At 42.3% G+C, this 21,698-nt stretch overlaps 1 protein-coding gene across 2 annotated transcripts in view; it reads right to left on the minus strand.

Annotated features, from left to right (window-relative positions):
* The window catches only part of STK32B (serine/threonine kinase 32B), a gene marked incomplete at its 3' end in the record, with an annotated part of 359,900 nt that overhangs the window by 120,350 nt on the left and 217,852 nt on the right, over window positions 1-21,698 (minus strand). For both annotated transcript variants that reach the window (XM_079701554.1, XM_079701553.1), the window contains exon 4: window positions 2,913-3,086. In XM_079701554.1, the coding sequence (XP_079557680.1) occupies window positions 2,913-3,086 (174 nt within the window). The remainder of the gene's footprint in view (window positions 1-2,912; window positions 3,087-21,698) is intronic.

Here is a 21,698-nt window from a genome sequence, read left to right on the forward strand (position 1 = left end):
GCAATGTCCTGTCCAACACTTTCATTCCCTGGAGTTAAAAAATATCTTCTATTTATTGCTGAGTTTTTTCCCTGAACTTCTCACTTATTCAACTTCAAATTCTTTGCCAAATAAATAAACATCTCAAGGCAGCCAGATGTCTTAGGAATTCTACCAGCTCGCTCTTCCTGAAGAAGTCTCTCCCAGGGACTTCTGATCTGACTCCAATCAGAACTGGTCATGGTCTACACCGCAGGCACAGCTGACATCCTTGACCCACCCATCATCCAGAAGATTTCCTTTGCCTCTCTTCTTTGCTGGAGCTCCAGCTTTCCGTATTCCATTTCTTCCTCCTTGATTTAGTCCTTCATTTTAGTGGAGTCCATGTCATTTTCTAACAGCTACTTGAGAAAAGGTATATGAGAAGTGTATTTTTTGAGACCTTGAACTTGTGAAAACGTACATCTCACATTTGATTGATAAGTATGTTTCCACTGCCTTCTGGTGTTTGATAATCCCAAACTATTGTTCTACAGTGCAAGCTTATTGGATCCAAAATTTGTTTTGATGTATGTCTGTTTCTAGTCACTGTATCCTTGGTGGACCCTTGAGTCTGGAAATACATATATTTCAGGTCCAGGAGATTTTCTTTATTTCATTGATGATTTCTTCCCCTATGTTTATGTTTTCTCACTTTTCTTTCTTCCCTCCCTCCCTCCCTCCCTTCCTCCCTCCCTCCCTTCCTTCCTCCCTCCCTCCCTTCCTTCCTTCCTTTCTCTCTCTCTCTCCCTCTTCCTTCCTTCTCTCTCTCTCTGATATTGAACTTACTGTACTGGTCCTCTAATTTTCTTATATTTTCTTTTTGTCTTTTTATTCTACTGTGCATAGGATATCTTCAAGCTTTATCTTCCAACACATTTATCTTTTGAATTTTTCATTTCTACATTCATATTGTTAATTTATAAGAGCTCTGATCTGATGTTTGTCCTTTGAATTTTAAATGCACATAGTACTTCTTATTTTACAATTGCAAAAATCTTTTCATCCCACTGAAAATACTGATCATAGCTCTTTTGATAGTGTCTTCTCCTGGCAGAGTCTCTGTTTATTCCAAGCTTTTTTTTCTTTTTCCATTTGACTGTGTGGCTCTCACGATTCATGTGAGAAGATTTCTCTGGATGTCTGATAATCTTTAGTTGTCACTAACTTAGTTGGGAGCTTATAACAAATGAGCAGGGCTTGCTGACCCTGAACTACACTCCAAGGGTCTCGGGGAACTTCTGATGTCTAAATCTCTTTCCTCTTGGCTCAGCCAAACCCCCACGGAAATCATTCAGGTGTCCATTCAGGAGGAGGAAGGCCTGAGCCCAGCTGGAAGTGGGGAGGGTGTGTTATCTGAGCATCTGGTATGGATGCATCTACTTAGTCGTGCTATTTTCAGTACCATATCCCAACTCAAGAGGCTTGATGTCTTTCAGTCCAGACACTCTCTATTTTACTCACCTGAGGGAACAAACCTTCAGTCTTCTGCTTGTAAGAGGAAGGGACAGCCATCCAGTTATTCGGGATGGGTAAGCAGACTGGGGGTTCTCAGTACATCTTAAAAGGCTTTCAAACAATGAACCTCATTTTAGCCTCTCTTTTACCCCCTCTTCCTCCTTCCATCGATACTGATGACTCCCCATTCCTGAGCCTTGCAGGCGGATTCTTTAGTGCCTATCAATTCATGGTTCTTCCCAGGGACAACTCAAAATTCCGTTTCTGGTGTCCTAAGTCATTTCTACTCTACATCTTCTTTCTAAGCCCCCTCCCCACCATGTTCTGCTATAGTCTCCTCTTTAGTTTTCCCCATCCTTGTGAATTTACCATTTTTCAAACCCTCCTTACTGTCAATATATGGAGATTTTAGAAAGGAGAAACTGTAAGTGTGTGTGTGCACGTGTGTGTGCTTCATCTACTGTCTTTACCCTGAAGCTCAAGTTCTTGTCTTTCCCAAGTCCTCCAAAACTGTATAAGTTAGAAGAAGATCCACTAGGCACAGTGCAAGACGACGGGTGAACAGATTTGGAGCTACTCACGCTGGCCCCCTCCTCTGTGGTCAGAGAAGACTTCATTATTATTATTTTTTGCGGTATGCGGGCCTCTCACTGTTGTGGCCTCTCCGGTTGCGGAGCACAGGCTCTGGACACGTAGGCCCAGCAGCCATGGCTCACGGGCCCAGCCGCTCTGCGACATGTGGGATCCTCCCGGACTGGGGCACGAACCCGTGTCCCCTGCATCGGCAGGCGGACTCACAACCACTGTGCCACCAGGGAAGCCCGAGAAGACTTTATTAATGAAACCATTGTTTTCTGAAGCCTCTCGCTGGCCTCCTGCCCCTGCAGTCAAACTTGCCTTGCTCACCAGGTTGGATGTGGTGGTGCTGTGCACAGGCGGGGAGAAGCAAAGGCCCTGAGGAAGCAGCAGAAACTCAGAGCTTATATCCAAAGCCCAGAGCCAGCACTGAAGCTTCCCAAGAGGAAGAAATCCTCCATGATACACAGCACTGATTTCAAAGTAAGGAAAGGAATAGAGGAGAATCCCTTGCATTCCCATCTCAGGCCACTGTGACTTTTCTAACCTGATGCTAGAGGGACAGAACATTCCAGCCTCCCAAAGACACATCAGAATGGAGAAGCAAAGGCCAACCACCAGCCACGTCTCTAAGCAGTGGGGTACCAAGAGAGGAGGTTACACAGGCAGTGGGAGTGTTCCACCTTGATGCATGTGACAAGAGAGTAGGTAGAGAAGGTAAAAGCAATAAAGCTGTTCTGCTTTTTATGATCTCCATGTACTGCCACTTCTAAAGAATGTCAGTGAGAAAATACTCTCAATGGCTGCAGACTCCTCCCATCACACCCTACCCCCCAGCATCCCTCCAGCAGCCTGGTTACCTGTGGATGATGTGATACCTCTGCAGATACTCCAGGGCCAGGGCCAGCTCGCAGATGTAGAGCTTCACGGCCCCCTCTGTGAAATGTACATTCTGTTGCAGGTGATAACGTAGGTCCCCTCCCAGCAGTAGGTCCACCACCATGAACATGTCCTCCTCGTCCTGGAAGGAGTACCTAGGAGCACCGAGGGGCAGAGAAAGTTAGGGATGGAGATGACTCCGATGCCCTCAAGACCAATGCCCCCATTTTACAGAAGAGCAGACTGAGGCTCAGAGAGGCACTGATGCTGCCCAAGTTACAGTGTTCTATGACAGAGCACCAGTCCTCTGGCTGACAAATGGCACTTGAACCAATACTGGACTCCAACAGTTACTTTGTTTTTAGTATATGTTTTAATTAGATGTTGTCAGGACTTAAGTAGCTGGTCTCCAAAGCTGCAGCCCCTTCGCCACTCATTCCCCTGTCCTCCCCACACATGCCGCTCCCCACAAGGATCTTGTTTCTGCAGCCCTTGGAGGCAGTGATGCTCTGGTAAGACACATCCAGGCTTTAAGGGAACTGGCAGTTTCTACTCACGTTGCTTCTCAGAACCCGGCCAGAGCCCAAGCCCTATGGAGAGGCCACGAGAAGGAAAACCAAGGCGCTCTGTTCAAGAGCCCCAGCGGAGCACTCAGTGACAGCCAGCGCCAACCAGTAGCCGTGAGAGAGAGCCACCCTGGGAATTTGGATATTCTGCTGCAGTCCCAGCTGACATCACATGGAGCAGCAGAGCCGCCCCGATGAGCCCAGTCAACTTACAGAACATGAGATAATGAAATGGTTGTATTTTGAGCCACTAAGGTTTTGAGTGTATTTTCCCCCCAAAGCAACAGAAGTTGCACTTAGGCCTTTTAAGGGCTGAAGCACCAACATAAAAACCCTGAGAATGGCGTCAAACAATTGTAAACTAGAATCACGTCATAAAATGTCGTCACATTCCATACAGAACCATGAACTGTAATAAGGGCATCACAGAATGACAGGATGTTGTCCTGGATGCTTAGATCTGTGTCTCAGATCCTCGACTATTAGACCTGGGCCAGCCAGGCCATTCCCCTTGTTCAACAGAAGAGGGAAGAAGGGCCTCAGTGAGCCACTGTCAGGGTGAAAACAAGACTCAGACCCCCCACTCTCATCGAGCTCTTACAACCACACACTGCAGAGATGCTGCTGTAATATGTACTTGCTGTGTTTCCCTGACCTGGGCATGCAGCCCTGAGGAGGGAGCCTGATTCGGCCACAGGAGAGGTGACAGACCATGTGCTTACGGGATGAGGGATTCCAGGGGTGGAAGGAACCTTAAATGCCATCTAGTCCCACCCGCCCTGTATTACAGGGATTGGGATCCAGAGAGAGAAGAAATGGCTGCCCAAGAGTCACAGTTCTCCTTGTATATCTCACCTGATGTTTATACGGATCAGAATCAAAGCAAGGAGGAGGGGGGTGATATATTGTGACCCCAAACTGTTAATTTACCAGATGTTTACAGAGTACCTGTCCTGTGACAGGCATTGGGTGGTGTACTGGGGACACTGGGACAAAGCAACTGTCCTCACTCTGACGGGGCACACAGTCCCCTAGGAGAGAAGGGCTAAGTCAACAGTCAGTGGTCATGCAGGGGTACAGGGGCTCTAGAAATCTCTCTGGGGTGCAGTGGGCATGTGGAGGGAGGAAGTCATCTCTCCAGCAACTGAGGTGGGTGGAGAGGTCTTTGTAGATGAAGGGTACCCTGGGTCTGGTACACACAGGGACTGTGACCCAGACAGAAGGACAGCATGAACCTTCTGGTGCTGGGAGTCCAGGACTCAGTAGGGTCTTGGGGACAGCACCTCCCATCCCCCCAGTTTCAGCATCTTAGCCACTGACAATCCAAGGGTGATGATGCAGACCAGCTTCTTCCATTCTCTTTCAGGATCACTTCAGGGCTGGAGCAGTAGCTGCCTGACCAGGCAGGAAAGAGGTGGTCCAGGGGCTTGTGGGGTTGTCCAGGGCCACCTGGAGGGCACCAGCTGGACTTTATGTTTGCTTCAGGACAAGTATAAGCTGTCTGGTGTGTGATCACTGCTCCAGTTGATGCATTGCAGAAGTTGGATGCTCGTGCAGAGGTTAAAAAATAAAGCTTGCCCAGGAGCCTTGCCCAAGGTAGGCTCCCAGCCTGGAGGCACTGGCCTTTTCCAGACACTATTTTTTCTGGGTGGACTATCTGGGCCCATGCGAGGATGGAGAGAATCAAAAAAAGATGCTCTTGACACACTGGAGCATGGAACAGGTAACCAAGGGCCTCCTTAGCGAACACTGTAAAAGCCACGCTTCAAACTGTCTTTCAACATGGTCATAGCCATCTGTATTAACCTTTTCTCTTTCATGGGAATTTTAGAATAAATGTATCTGGTTTCTTGAAAAACTCTGACTTTTGTTGGAATTATGTTTAATTTACAAGTTAAAGAGAATTAGCATTTTTATGATGCTGGAACTTTCCAACCTTTCCATGAACATGAAATATCTATTTATTCTGGTCTTCTTTTTAAGTTTGTCAATAAAGTTTTATAATTTTCTACTTAAGGGCCTGGCATGTATGCATTTTTTATGACTACTTTAACTTTTTATTTTATATTGGAGTATAGCTGATTAACAACATTGTGATAGTTTCAGGTGCACAGAGAAGCAACTCAGCCATACACATACATGTATCCATTCTCCCCCAGACTCCCTTCCCATCCAGGCTGCCACATAACATTGAGCAGAGTATTCTGATATTTTAAAATAAATTTTATTGCTATTGTGAAGATAATCTTTTAAAGTAAGGTGTACTAAATGGTCATTGCTAGGGGAAAATACACTCCAGAATTGCTTATGTTTATCTTAAATCTAGCAGCTTGGCTGACCTCTTAGTTATTAGTTCTAATACCTTTCTTATATTTTTTCCACTTATATGAAGATGATTATGTATTCTACAAAAAACTGCCATGTTTATACTCTTGCAATCCTTATGCTGTTTACTTTTTCTTGTTTTATTTTACTACCCAGGACCTCCAGTAAAACACTGATTATAAGAGGTGATGCTGGGCATTTTTATCTTGTTCTGGAATTTAGTGAAATGTTTCTCCATTAAGTAAATTGTTTGCTGTAGATATTTGATGGATATCATTTACCCAGTTAAGAAAGTTGCTTTCTAGACTGCTAAGAATTTTTATCGGATGGGTTCAAAGGTTTTATTTTTTTTAACATTAAACTGTCTTTGCATTTCTAGACTAAACCTTACTTGATAAACACACATATATATATATGTATATCTATGTATATATATATACACACATATATGTGTATTATATATAACATATATAATAATAAATAAATATATAAGTATATATTTATAATATATATTTTAAATTTATAACTTATATAATATATATAATATAATAATGTATAATAAATATATATAAGTATATTACATATAACATATACTATATATATGTGTGTGTATATATATATATATATATATATATATATATTTTTTTTTTTTTTTTTTTACTGGGTTCAGGTTTATTCATTTAGGATTTTTGCATCAGACGTTCCAAGTGACACTGGCTTATATTTTCCTACCTTTGTCCTGACCCTGTTTTGGTATCATGGTAATACTGGCTTTGTATGATGAAGTGACTTTGTTTTGTCTATGTTCAAGAAGAGTGGGGCTTCCCTGGTGGTGCAGTGGCTGAGAATCTGTCTGCCAATGCAGGGGACACTGGTTCGAGCCCTGGTCTGGGAGGATCCCACATGCCGCGGAGCAACTGGTCCCGTGAGCCACAATTACTGAGCCCGCGGGTCTGGAGCCTGTGCTCCGCAACAAGAGAGGCTGCGATAGTGAGAGGCCTGCACACCGCGATGAAGAGTGGCCCCCACTCGCCACAACTAGAGAAAGCCCTCGCACAGAAACGAAGACCCAACATAGCAAAAATAAATTAATTAATTAATAAACTCCTACCCCCAAAATCTTCTTTAAAAAACAAAAAGAAGAAGTGTACAAGAGACATCATTTGTTTGTAGCAAGTCTGGTATCTAAACGCCCTCCATTCCCCCACTTACGATTCACCTGGGACTCTCCCCCCTCACTTAAGGCGCACCTGCTGGAGCCGTCTGATGATTCCTGCTTCTCCCTCTCAACAAAGGATGACAATATGACTAGAAAGTTTACACGCGTCTTCTGGCCACTGGTGTTGTTTCATCAGGCCCCCTCAGAGTGCTCCTGGGGTCAGTGTGTGGATGAGGACCTTGCTCTAGGTGTGCTCGACTAGAAGTTGCAACTGAGGCTGTCTAGATCCTGTGGCCCAAAATGAAGATAAGACCCATCTGTAGAGTGAAGCTGCAGAGAGTCAAGCAGGGCTGAAGGGCTGAAAGCAGAGGGAGGCCCTGCTGGAGGTGAGGGCTCCAGCCTGGGTGGAAGAGTGGTCTGTCCCTGAACTTCCTATTTACATGGGCAATGACTGTACTTTTTTTTTTTTTTTTTTTTGCGGTACATGGGCCTCTCACCGTTGTGGCCTCTCCCGTTGCGGAGCACAGACTCCGGACACGCAGGCCCAGCGGCCACGGCCCACGGGCCCAGCCGCTCCGCGGCATGCGGGATCCTCCCGGACGTGGGCACGAACCCGTGTCCCCTGCATCGGCAGGTGGACTCTCAACCACTGCGCCACCAGGGAAGCCCAATGACTGTACTTTTTGATTTAAGCTACTTAACACTGTGTTTCTGTCACTTGGAATTGAAAGAGTCATCTGATGCATCTTTCCACGTATTTGCTACTGGAGATAAGGGTTTAGATGCTCAGAAAGAAATGACAGGAATCAGCTGTAATACGCTCCTACAGATGCTCAATTTGTATTCTAATAGTTGATGGACTATTGAAACGCTATGTTAATGACCAGTGAGTTCTTGCACCCTCAATTCACAGCTAAACTGTCAAAGGGCATCTCATTCAGTATTCCATCAGAACTTTTTGGAGGAGCAACATGAATTTTCAGGGGAGAAACTTGCAGACCAGAATGAATTCTAAAGAGAAAATCCAAAATGCAAAGATAGCAATAATTTAGGCAATAACTCAGATTATGGCTTTTCCTCGCTGCAGATGCATCGTCACCCTGGGCAATGGACCCTACATTCTCCAGGAGACTCAATGTTATTATCGGAGAACAGAGAATGACCTTGCATTGATCTCTCTGTAGTTTTGTGCTGTTCCACAGCTCAGTGCCATTGTCTCTTTTGCTTCTTCTTGGACTGGAATTATAATTATGTTCTCATGATGCTGTTGCATATTGTCATGGAAATGATGGAGATCACAAATGAAAAACATGCACTTGACTGCAGTAATGCTGCCCATGGAGAAATGTGGATAATTAGGCTTAATATGCAAGATCAAAGACGATCAGGAGCTGGGATGGCATCAGTCCTGGCCTGGACATTGACATAGGCCAACATGAAGAATCCAACATCCTTTGGGTTTTTAAAAAAATGTATTAATTTCCTACCTATTCCAAGACAGATTAAAAGTGACTTGCAAAATACATATAACATAATACAATTAAAAATAAGTAAGCCACAGACCAAATCAAAGAATAATAAAGGAATACAAGAAAATGGATGCAGGCAAAAATACCCCAATCCATGCCCAAAGAACTTGCCTGCTTGCCTGAAGTAGGCCATCAATGCATTTCTAACCTTCCCAGCAACCAGAGCAAAGTGAGAATCATGACCAGCTTCATGAATCAAGGGTCAAAGTGAAAAAACAAATCAATTGTTTATTTTTATGTTTCATATGTTTATTGCTGGTGCAGAAGCCAGAGGGAAATTTCTCCCACTGGATTCTTATCAAGATGGCATTCCAGGGCTTCCCTGGTGGTGCGGTGGTTGAGAGTCCGCCTGCCGGTGCAGGGGACACGGGTTCGTGCCCCGGTCCGGGAGGATCCCACGTGCCATGGAGCGGCTGGGCCCGTGGGCCATGGCCGCTGGGCCTGCGCGTCCGGAGCCTGTGCTCCGCGGAGGGAGAGGCCACAACAGTGAGAGGCCCGTGTACCGCAAAAAAAAAAAAAAAAGATGGCATTCCATAACGTGGTGATCAATGAGCTATATAAAATAGCTCTGAACAGGGTTGCAAGTTTAACGGGATTTTTGTGTGATGTTCCTCAAGATAGACTGAATGCATCAAAGTCCAATTCCGTAAAAGCAATGCTACATGGGGCAACAGCAAAGTGGTCTGGGCGTCATGCTCACAGATGAGCTTTCTTAATAAAAGAAATGCTGGTGAATGGCCTCAGGGACTACTTCACAAATATGAGCTCATGCACACACCAACAAACACTCAGTAGGCTTCTACTACGCAGCCAGCCCTGTGCCAGAAGCTGGGATTCAGCAGGAGAAGTTGCCCCAGTTGGTCACCTGAGTTTGGGATAATCATAAGGGGTCTGGAGTTTGATGTCCTGTGCCAGGACGAGTGCCCCCTGATGATCCATTGCTGCTTTTCCATTTTTTGCCCTTGGCCATGGACTTAACAGTCCCAAAGACACTCATTGTTGTCACTCTCTCACCCCTACCTGCTCCCTCACAACGTTCCCTAATCCCAACTCTCTACTCTTTTTTTTTTTTTTTTTTGCGGTACGTGGGCCTCTCGCTGTTGTGGCCTCTCCCGTTGTGGAGCACAGGCTCCGGACGTGCAGGCTCAGCGGCCATGGCTCACGGGCCCAGCCACTCCGCGGCATGTGGGATCTTCCCGGACCGGGGCACGAACCCGTGTCCCCTGCATTGGCAGGCGGACTCTCAACCACTGCGCCACCAGGGAAGCCCCCAACTCTCTACTCTTATCCATCATCCCCTTCCCAGTTTAGAGCAGTGGTTTCCAACCAGTGTTCCAGTGGGGACATCTGATGGCATCCGGAGACATTTTTGGTTGTCACACTGGAAGGGATGCTACTGGCATCTAGTGATTAGAGGCCAAGGATGCTACTAAACATCCTACAATGAACAGGATGGCCCCATGACAAAGAATGATCTGCCTCAAATGTCCAGTTAGAGCATCTCCAGTGCTCCCTCTCACTTCATCTCACCTTGCCCAGTACCTGGTCTCTTCAACCAACGGTGTGTTATTAATGGCTGGGGAGGCATGGAAAGGAAAGGGACCTTCTGCAGGAAATCCTAAACCTTCTTAGTCTTCCAGCAGCACAATGCCACTTGACCACTGGAAACAAATGCCTTTCTCCACCTTTCCTGAGGCAAAAGGAGTCAACTGCCCAGAGATGACTCCGTGGGACGGTCATTCTGGAAGCCCTGGCAGCAGGACAAGCCACGTGTCTCCCACATTCATCTCCTCTGTCCTTAACCTGTCCACCCGCAAGGACGAGGAGCCGAGCGTCTCCTAAGACCATTTTCTGTCCAGTTTGATCTTTGAGGGGGAGCAGATAGAGAGGGGGGCTCACCCACCATGCTCACTTCCAGTGATTCTCAGAGACTTAATATCCAGCAAGAGAGGAGCTAGAAATACCCTCTAGACTAAGAAATCCAATAATGGGATGCTGGGCCTTCCGTTAGCTCATATCAGACAAATAAAAAGGAGCTTATCAAACCTGAACTGTGCTTGATACATATGCCTTTAATAACATTCACAGTAATAAGCTGTTTTTAAATTTTTTAATTTGACTTCAGCCACAAAAGTCATCAAGGCATTCGAACACGCTAGTCCTCACTGTTCTCACACTAGGCTGATTCTGGCCGTGTCTCTGTCCCAGGAGATTACTGGTGAGTTTCCATCTGCCACCTGTAAGCCAAGTACCATCAAGGGGAGACTCTCAAATGCCATCCAGCTCCCCGGGCCAAGGTAGTTTAGGGCAGAAGAAATTGTGGGATGATGCAAAGGCAAGATGCAAGTCCACAGCCCTCCCCACCTGCCAGCTACATGGTGGGATTTGCAGACCCTAAAGTGTCATCTCTCTGTGTCAGTGCAGGACACTGTTTTTGTTGCTTAATGGTTTAATTTATAGATTAAATCTGTGCTCGCTTCTGCTTACTTCTAAAACTTTTGCAGTGCCTAACAAAGTAAGACTGATGGATGCGATGGAGAGGAAAGATGTGGAACAAGGGAGAGGCGAATGTTTTGTTTACATGGACAAACTGATTGTGAGCATGGTTCAACCTCCTTCACAAGACAGAGCAACAAAGGCAATGCAGAACACACAACCCACTCTCACTGTCTGATTGAATGAGATGGGGCCAAACATCTCCCCTTGGGCTGAATTCCAAAAGAAATGTATAATTTGCATTCTTTACAAAGAGGAGGCATGGAGTAAGAAATAGGAAGCAAATAATGGTAATTCACACTTGTGGAGTGTTTCCTATGCACATTCCAATATTCATGAGAGATATTGGTCTATAGTTTTCTTTCACTGCACTGTCTTTTAAAAAATTATTTATTTACTTATTTATACAGTAGGTTTTTGTTGGTTATCTGTTTTAAATATAGCAGTGTGTACATGTCAATCCCAAACTGCCAATCTATCCCTCCCTTTCACCCTTCCCCCCAGTAACCATAAATTCAATCTCTAAGTCTGTGAGTCTGTTTTTCTTTTGGAAATAAGGTCACTTGTATCATATTTTTTTTAGATTCCTCATATAAGTGACATCATATGATATTTGCCTTTGTCTGACTTACTTCACTTAGTATGATAATCTCCAGGTCCATCCATGTTGCTGCAAATGGCATTATTTCATTCTTTTTAATGGCTGGGTAATATTCCATTGTATATATGTACCACATCTTGGTGAACATTTAGGTTGCTTCCATGTCTTGGCTACTGTAAACAGTGCTGCAATGAATACTGAAGCGCATGTATCCTTTTGAACCACGTTTTGCTCTATATATATGCTCAGGAGTGGGATTGCTGGATCATATAATAGCTCTATTTTTAGTTTTTGAGGAACCTCCATATTATTCTCCATAGTGGCTGTACCAGTTTACATTCTCATCAACAGTGTAGGAGGGTTCCCTTTTCTCCACACCCTCTTCAGCATTTATTTTTTGTAGACTTTTTAATGATGGCCATTCTGACTGGTATGAGGTGATATCTCATTGTAGTTTTGATTTGCATTTCTCTAATAATTAGTGATGTTGAGCATCTTTTCATGTGCCCCTTGGCCATCTGTATATCTTCTTTGGAGAAATGTCTATTTAGGTTTTCTGCCAATTTTTGGATTGGGTTGCTTGGTTTTTGGATATTGAGCCACATGAGCTGGTTGTAAATTTTGGAGACTAATCCCTTGTTGGTCACATTGTTTGCAAATATTTTCTCCCATTCTGTGGGTTGTCTGTAAACCAATCAATGTGATACATCACATCAACATATTGAAGAATAAAAACCATGTGTTCATCTCAATAGAGGCAGAAAAACCTTTTGACAAAATTCAATACCCATTTATGATAGAAACTCTCCAGACAGTGGGCATAGAGGGAACATATCTCAACATAATAAAGATATATGAAAAACCTACAGCTAACATCATACTCAATGGCGAAAAGCTGAAAGGATTTCCTCTAAGATCAAGAACAAGACAAGGATTTCCACTTTTGTCATTTTTATTCAACATAGTTTTCGAAGTCCTAGCCACAGTAATCAGAGAAAAAAAAGAAATAAAAGGAATACGAATTTGAAAAGAGTAAGTAAAACTGTCACTGTTTGCAGATGACATGATATTATACATAGAGAATCCTAAAGATGCTACCAGAAAACTACTGGAGCTCATCAATGAATTTGGTAAAGTTGCAGGATACAAAATTAATACATAGAAATCTGTTGTATTTCTATACACTAACAAAGAAAGATCAGAAAGAGAAATTAAAGAAACAATCCCATTTACCATCGCATCAAGAAGAACAAAATAACTAGGAATAAATTTAACTAAGGAGACAAAAGACCTGTACTCCAAAAACTATAAGACGCTGATGAAAGAAATCGAAGACAACACAAACAGTTGGAAAGATATACCATGTTTTTGGATTGGAAGAATCAATATTGTTAAAATGACTATTCTACTCAAGGTAATCTACAGATACAGTACAATCCCTATCAAATTACCAATGGCATTTCTTATAGAACTAGATCAAAAAATCTTAAAATTTGTATGGAGACACAAAAGACCTCAAATAGCCAAAGCAATCTTTTTTTTAAAAAAAAAATACATTTATTTATTTATTTTTGGCTGTGTTGGGTCTTCGTCACTGCATGCGGGGTTTCTCTAGTTGCGGTGAGCAGGAGCTACTCCTTGTTGCAGTGCACGGGCTTCTCATTGTGGTGGCTTCTCTTGTTGCGGATCATGGGCTCTAGGTGCGTGGGCTTGAGTAGTTGTGGCACATGAGCTCAGTTGTTGTAGCTCATGGGCTCTATAGAGTGTAGGCTCAGTAGTTGTGGACATGGGCTTAGCTATTCCATGGCATGTGGGATCTTCCTGGACTAGGGCTCGAAGCCATGTCCCCTGCATTGGCAGGTGGATTCTTAACCACTGAACCACCAGGGAAGTCCCCCAAAGCAATCTTGAGAAAGCAAAATGGAGCTGGAGGAATCAGGCTCCTTGACTTCAGACTACACTACAAAGCTACACTAATCAAAACAGTATGGAGGTGGGTCAAAAAGGATCTTGCTGTGATTTATGTCATAGAGTGTTCTGTCTATGTTTTCCTCTAAGATCCTTTTTGACCCACCTCCTAGAGAAACAGAAATAAAAACAAAAATAAACTAATGGGACCTAATTAAACTCAAAAGCTTTCGCACAGCAAAGGAAACCACAAACAAAACGAAGAGACAATGCACTGTCTTTATCTGCCTTTGATATCAGGGTAATACAAGTTCACAAATTGAATTGGGAAGTGTTCACTTCTCTTCTGCTTCCTGGAAGAGACTGTATAAAATTATTTAAATTTAATTCTTTAAATATTTGTTATAAGTCTCCCGTGAAACTATCTGGACATGGAACTCCATTTTTCAGGAGCTTTTAAATTATAAATTCAATTTATATAAAAAAGATAGAATTAAGTTAATTTTTTCTTGGTTAAGTTTTGGTAGCTTGTGGATTTTGAGGAATTGTTCCATTTCTTCTAAGTTGTCAAATTTATGAGTATAAAGTTGTTCACAGTATTCCTTTATTATCCTTTTAATGGCTGCAGAGACTGTAGTGATAGCTTCTGTTTCATTCCTGATTTTCTTAATTTGTATGTTCTCTCAGTTTATAGTTTTCAGTCTTGCTAGAGTTTTATCAATTTTTTTTGAAGAACCAGCTTGTTGTTCCAATTGATATTTTTTCTATTGCTTTCCTCTTTTCAATTTCATTGATTCTACTCTATTGTTTCCTTCTTTTTGTTTGCTTCAGGTTTATTTTTCTCTTTGTTTTTTAGTTTTTTGAGATCAAGAATAGATTAATTTGAGACCTTTCCCCTTTTCTAAGGTAAGCATTGAGAGCTATAAATTTCCCTCTCATCACAGCTTTAGCTGAATCCTACAAATTTTGATATGCTGTGTTTTCATTTTCATTTACTTGTATGTATTTTTATTTCTTTTGAGACTTCTTTTTTAATCCAAGGATTATTAGAAATTTGTGTTTAATTTATAAGTATCTGGAGGTTTTCCTGTTGTCCTTCTGTTATTGAGGTCTAGTTTGGTTCCATTATGGTCATAGCATATACTCTGTCATAATTTCATTTTTAAAAATTTGTTGAGGTTTGTTTTATGAACCAGGAGCCAGGTAAATCTTTGTGACTGTTCCATGGAAACTTGAAAAAAAAAAAAGTACTTTCTGCTGTTATTTGGTGAAATGTTCTGTAAATGTCAGTTAGGTACTCTTGGTTTTGGTGGTGTTCATTCTTTTATATCTTTGCTGACTTTCTGTCTAGAAGTTCCATCAATTGCTAAGAAGTCCCCAATTATAGCTGTGGGTTTTTCTATGTCTCCTTTCAGCACTATCAAATTTTGTTTCATGTATTTGGAAACTATGATGATTGACCCATTTATAACACATTATTTGAATCATTTTAATATAGTATCCTATATCATATTACCATGTATATATTTTATATTTATAAAGTTTATTTATCTATTTCCTACCGAGAGATAAATTTCAGCACAATTGTTTTTACTTTTCCCTTGTTACAAGTGATGCTGCAATGAGGCTATTTACATATTTCTTCTTGTGCTCACATGCACAAGATAATTTATTAAACAAGCATGTATTGAGCACCAACCATATGCTGGACACTGGTCTAGGTGCTTTGGATACATAAGTAAACAACAGAAATTATGTCCCTCTCTATGTGGGATTACGTAAAGTGAACTAAGCAACTAGCACAGTGGGTAGCACATACGAGGCCTTAGGAGGAGCTGGTTATAAGAATGAGTGGCTAAATGAATAAAGTTAACATCCTGATGTTAAACATACTGAGTGATACAGGTGTATCACATCCTTACTCTTATAATCCTTACAGTAACTACAAAGGAATACACAATTATACCTATTTTACTAAGGTCCAAACAGTCACCTTGAGAGGTAGCTTACTTAACATCATACACTTGATTTATTTTTTAAAAGGAAGAGGGACATTTTAACCAGTGGCAAATGGAAAGTTTTTCAGTAAATGTTTCTGCATCAGTTGTATATCTATGTGGAGAAAAATGAATTCTGACAAAGACCACATATCATACACATCTATCAATTTAAGATGGATTGTAGGAGCCGGAGGAAGATGGCGGAAGAGTAAGACGCGGAGATCACCTTCCTCCCCACAGATACATCAGAAATTCATCTACACGTGGAACAACTCCAACAGAACACCTACTGAACGCTGACAGAAGACCTCAGACCCCCCAAAAGGCAAGAAACTCCCCACATACCTGGGTAGGTCAAAAGAAAAAAAGAATAAACAGAGACAATAGGATATGGACGGGACCTGCACCAGTGGGAGGGAGCCGTGAAGGAGGGAAGGTTTCTACACACTACAAGCCCCTTCGCGGGCGGAGACTGCAGGTGGCGGAGGGGGAAAGCTTCGGAGTAGCGGAGGAGAGCACAGCAACAGGGGTGTGGAGGGCAAAGCAGAGAGATTTTGGCACAGAGGATCGGTGCCCTCAGGCACACACCAGCCCGAGAGACTTGTCTGCTCGGCCGCCAGGGCGGGCGGGGCTGGGAGCTGAGGCTCGGGTATCGGCTTTCAGTCGGAGCGCAGGGAGAGGTCTGGGGCTGGCGGCAGGAAGAGACCCTGAAGGGGTTAGTGCTAGCCCGGAGGGAGTCCGGGGAAAGGGTCTGGAGCTACCGGAGAGGCAAGAGACTTTTTTCCCTTTTGTTGCCTGGTGCGCGAGGAGAGGGCATTCCCCTCCCTCCCCTCTGCCTGAGTGAGCCAGAGCCCCCGAATCAGCGGCTCCTTTAAACCCGTCCTGTCTGAGCGAAGAACGGACGCCCTCCGGCGACCTACGCGCAGAGGCGGGGCCAGGTCCAAGGCTGAGACCCGGGAGCTGTGAGAGCAGAGACAGGGAAATCTCTCTGTGCAGCCTCCGAGGCAGTGGATTAAAGCTCCACGGTCCATTTGATGTGCCCTGCGTCTGTGGAGTGCATGAATGGACAGCGAATCATCCCAAATTGAGGAAGTGGACCTTGAGGACAAGATTTAAGACTTTCCCCCCCTTTTTTTCCCTCTTTTTACAACGAATTATCTCAAATTAAGGAGGTGGACTTAGCAAGATTTCAGACTTTTCGCCCTTTTCCTCTTTTTACAACGAATTATCCCAAATCGAGGAGGTGGACTTGGAGAGCAAGATTTTTGATTTTTCCCCCTGCTCTCTTTTTGTGAATGTGTATGTGTAATCTTCTGTGTAAGATTCTCTCTGTATAGCTTTGCTTCCACCATATGTCCCAGGGTTCTTTCGGTCCGTGTTTTTTTTTCAATAATTACTTTTTAATTTTAATAACGCTACTATATTTCATACTTTATTCTATTTTACTTTACCTGCTCTTTCTTTTTTTCCTCCCTTCCCTTCCTCCCTCCCTCCCTCCGCTCCTCCTTTCCTTCTTTCTTTTTCTTTCCTCCATCCCTCCCTCCCTCCCACCTTTCTTCTTTCCACTTTCTTTTTCTTTCCTTCCTCCCTCCCTCCCTCCCTCCTGTCTTTCTTTCTTTCTTTCCTTCCTCCCTCCCTCCCTCTCTTCTTCCATTCACTCTTCCTTTTGCTTTCATTCCTCCCTCCCTCCTTTCTTTCCTTTCTTTCCATCCTTCCTCCCTCCCTCCCTCCTTTCTTTCTTCCTTCCTTCCTTCCTTCCTTACTTCCCTTCTTCCTTTCTTTCAATCTCTCTTTCTTTCTTCTACTAATTATTTCTTTCTACTTTTTCTCACTGTTATTCTGAGCCGGGTGGATGAAAGGCTCTTGGTGCTGCAGCCAGGAGTTAGTGCTGTGCCTCTGAAGTGGGAGAGCCAACTTCAGGACACGGGTCCACAAGAGACCTCCCAGCTCCACATAATATCAAGCAGCGAAAATCTCCCAGGGATCTCCATCTCAACACCAGCACCCAGCTTCAGTCAACGACCAGCAAGCTACAGTGCTGGTCACCCTATGCCAAGCAACTAGCAAGGCAGGAACACAACCCCACCCATTAGCAGAGAGGATACCTAAAAACATAATAAGGCCACAGGCACCCCAAAACACACCACCAGACGTGGACCTGTCCACCAGAAAGACAAGATCGAGCTTCAACCACCAGAACACAGGCATTAGTCCCCCCCACCAGGAAGCCTACACAACCTACTGAAACAACCTTAGCCACGGGGGACAGACACCAAAAACAACGGGAACTACGAATCTGCAGCCTGCAAAAAGGAGACCCCAAACACAGTAACATAAGCAAAATGAGAAAGCAGAAAAACACACAGCAGGTGAAGGAGCAAGATAAAAACCTACCAGACCTAACAAATGAAGAGGTAATAGGCAGTCTACCTGAAAAAGAATTCAGAATAATGATAGTAAAGCTGATCCAAGATTCTATTTCCCAGATCCAAAATCTTGGAAATAGAATAGACAATATGCAAGAAACAGTTAACAAGGACCTAGAAGAACTAAAGATGAATCAAGCATCGATTAAAAACACAATAAATGAAATGAAAAATACTCTAGATGGGATCAATAGCAGAATAACTGAGGCAGAAGAACGGATAAGTGAGGTGGAAGATAAAATAGTGGAAATAACTGATGCAGAGAAAAATAAAGAAAAAAGAATGAAAAGAACAGAGGACAGTCTCAGAGACCTCTGGGACAACATTAAACGCACCAACATTCGAATTATAGGGGTTCCAGAAGAAGAAGAGAAAAAGAAAGGGACTGAGAAAATATTTGAAGAGATTATAGTTGAAAACTTCCCTAATATGGGAAAGGAAATAGTTAATCAAGTCCAGGAGGCACAGAGAGTCCCATACAGAATAAATCCAAGAAGAAATACGCCAAGACACATATTAATCAAACTGTCAAAAATTAAACACAAAGAAATCATATTAAAAGCAGCAAGGGAAAAACAACAAATAACACACAAGGGAATCCCCATCAGGTTAACAGCTGATCTCTCAGCAGAAACTCTACAAGCCAGGAGGGAGTGGCAGGACATAATTAAAGTGATGAAGGAGAGAAACCTGCAACCAAGATTACTCTACCCAGCAAGGATCTCATTCAGATTTGATGGAGAAATTAAAACCTTTACAGACAAGCAAAAGTTGAGAGAGTTCAGCACCACCAAACCAGCTATACAACAAATGCTAAAGGAACTTCTCTAGGCAAGAAACACAACAGAAGGACTATACCTACAATAACGAACCCAAAGCCATTAAGGAAATGGGAATAGGAACATACATATCAATAATTACCTTAAATGTAAATGGACTAAATGCTCCCACCAAAAGACACAGAGTGGCTGAATGGATACAAAAACAAGACCCATATATATGCTGTCTACAAGAGACCCACTTCAGACCTAGAGACACATACAGATTGAAAGTAAGGGGATGGAAAAAGATATTCCATGCAAATGGAAATCAAAAGAAAGCTGGAGTAGCAATTCTTATATCAGACAAAATAGACTTTAAAATAAAGACTATTAGAAGAGACAAAGAAGGACACTACATAACGATAAAGGGATCGATCCAAGAAGAAGATATAACAATTGTAAATATTTATGCACCCAACATAGGAGCACCTCAATACATAAGGCAAATACTAACAGCCATAAAAGGGGAAATCGACAGTAACACAATCATAGTAGGGGACTTTAACACCCCACTTTCACCAATGGACAGATCATCCAAAATGAAAATAAATAAGGAAACACAAGCTTTAAATGATACATTAAACAAGATGGACTTAATTGATATTTATAGGACATTCCACCCAAAAACAACAGAATACACATTTTTCTCAAGTGCTCATGGAACATTCTCCAGGATAGATCATATCTTGGGTCACAAATCAAGCCTTGGTAAATTTAAGAAAATTGAAATTGTATCAAGTATCTTTTCTGACCACAACGCTATGAGACTAGACATCAATTACAGGAAAAGAGCTGTAAAAAATACAAACACATGGAGGCTAAACAATACACTACTCAATAACGAAGTGATCACTGAAGAAATCAAAGAGGAAATTAAGAAATACCTAGAAACAAATGACAATGGAGACACGACGACCCAAAACCTATGGGACGCAGCAAAAGCAGTTCTAAGGGGGAAGTTTATAGCAATACAATCCCACCTTAAGAAACAGGAAACATTTCGAGTAAACAACCTGACCCTGCACCTAAAGCAATTAGAGAAAGAAGAACAAAAAAACCCCAAAGTTAGCAGAAGGAAAGAAATCATAAAGATCAGATCAGAAATAAATGAAAAAGAAATGAAGGAAACAATAGCAAAGATCAACCAAACTAAAAGCTGGTTCTTTGAGAAGATAAACAAAATTGACAAACCATTAGCCAGACTCATCAAGAAAAGAAGGGAGAAGACTCAAATCAGTAGAATTAGAAATGAAAAAGGAGAAGTAACAACTGACACTGCAGAAATACAAAAGATCATGAGAGATTACTATAAGCAACTCTATGCCAATAAAATGGACAACCTGGAAGAAATGGACAAATTCTTAGAAATGCACAACCTACCAAGACTGACTCAGGAAGAAATAGAAAATATGAATAGACCAATCACAAGCACTGAAATTGAAACTGTGATTAAAAATCTTCCATCAAACAAAAGCCCAGGACCAGATGGCTTCACAGGCGAATTCTATCAAACATTTAGAGCAGAGCTAACACCCATCCTTCTCAAACTCTTCCAAACAATATCAGAGGAAGGAACACTCCCAAACTCATTCTACGAGGCCACCATCACCTTGATACCAAAACCAGGCAAGGATGTCACAAAGAAAGAAAACTACAGGCCAATATCACTGATGAACATAGATGCAAAAATCCTCAACAAAATACTAGCAAACAGAATCCAACAGCACATTAAAAGGATCATACACCATGATCAAGTGGGGTTTATTCCAGGAATGCAAGGATTCTTCAATATACGCAAATCAATCAATGTGATACACCATATTAACAAGTTGAAGGAGAAAAACCATATGATCATCTCAATAGATGCAGAGAAAGCTTTCGACAAAATTCAACACCCATTTATGATAAAAACCCTGCAGAAAGTAGGCATAGAGGGAACTTTCCTCAACATAATAAAGGCCGTATATGACAAACCCACAGCCAACATTGTCCTCAATGGTGAAAAACTGAAACCATTTCCACTAAGATCAGGAACAAGACAAGGCTGCCCACTCTCACCACTCTTATTCAACTTAGTTTTGGAAGTTTTAGCCACAGCAATCAGAGAAGAAAAGGAAATAAAAGGAATCCAAATTGGAAAAGAAGAAGTAAAGCTGTCACTGTTTGCAGATGACATGATACTATACATAGAGAATCCTAAAGATGCTACCGAAAAACTACTAGAGCTAATCAATGAATTTGGTAAAGTAGCAGGATACAAAATTAATGCACAGAAATCTCTGGCATTCCTGTACACTAATGATGAAAAATCTGAAAATGAAATCAAGAAAACACTCCCATTTACCATTGCAACAAAAAGAATAAAATATCTAGGAATAAACCTACCTAAGGAGACAAAAGACCTGTATGCAGAAAATTATAAGACACTGATGAAAGAAATTAAAGATGATATAAATAGATGGAGAGATATACCATGCTCCTGGATTGGAAGAATCAATATTGTGAAAATGACTCTACTACCCAAAGCAATCTACAGATTCAATGCAATCCCTATCAAACTACCACTGGCATTTTTCACAGAACTAGAACAAAAAATTTCAAAATTTGTTTGGAAAAACAAAAGACCCCGAATAGCCAAAGCAATCTTGAGAACGAAAAACGGAGCTGGAGGAATCAGGCTGCCTGACTTCAGACTATACTACAAAGCTACAGTAATTAAGACAGTGTGGTACTGGCATAAAAACAGAAAGATAGATCAGTGGATCAGGATAGAAAGCCCAGAGATAAACCCACGCACATATGGCCAACTTATCTTTGATAAAGGAGGCAGGAATGTACAGTGGAGAAAGGACAGCCTCTTCAATAAGTGGTGCTGGGAAAACTGGACAGGGACATGTAAAAGTATGAGATTAGATCATTCCCTAACACCATACACA

The sequence above is a fragment of the Hyperoodon ampullatus genome (assembly GCF_949752795.1).
Source record: "Hyperoodon ampullatus genome assembly, chromosome: 1".
In the NCBI taxonomy this organism is placed as follows: domain Eukaryota; kingdom Metazoa; phylum Chordata; class Mammalia; order Artiodactyla; family Ziphiidae; genus Hyperoodon; species Hyperoodon ampullatus.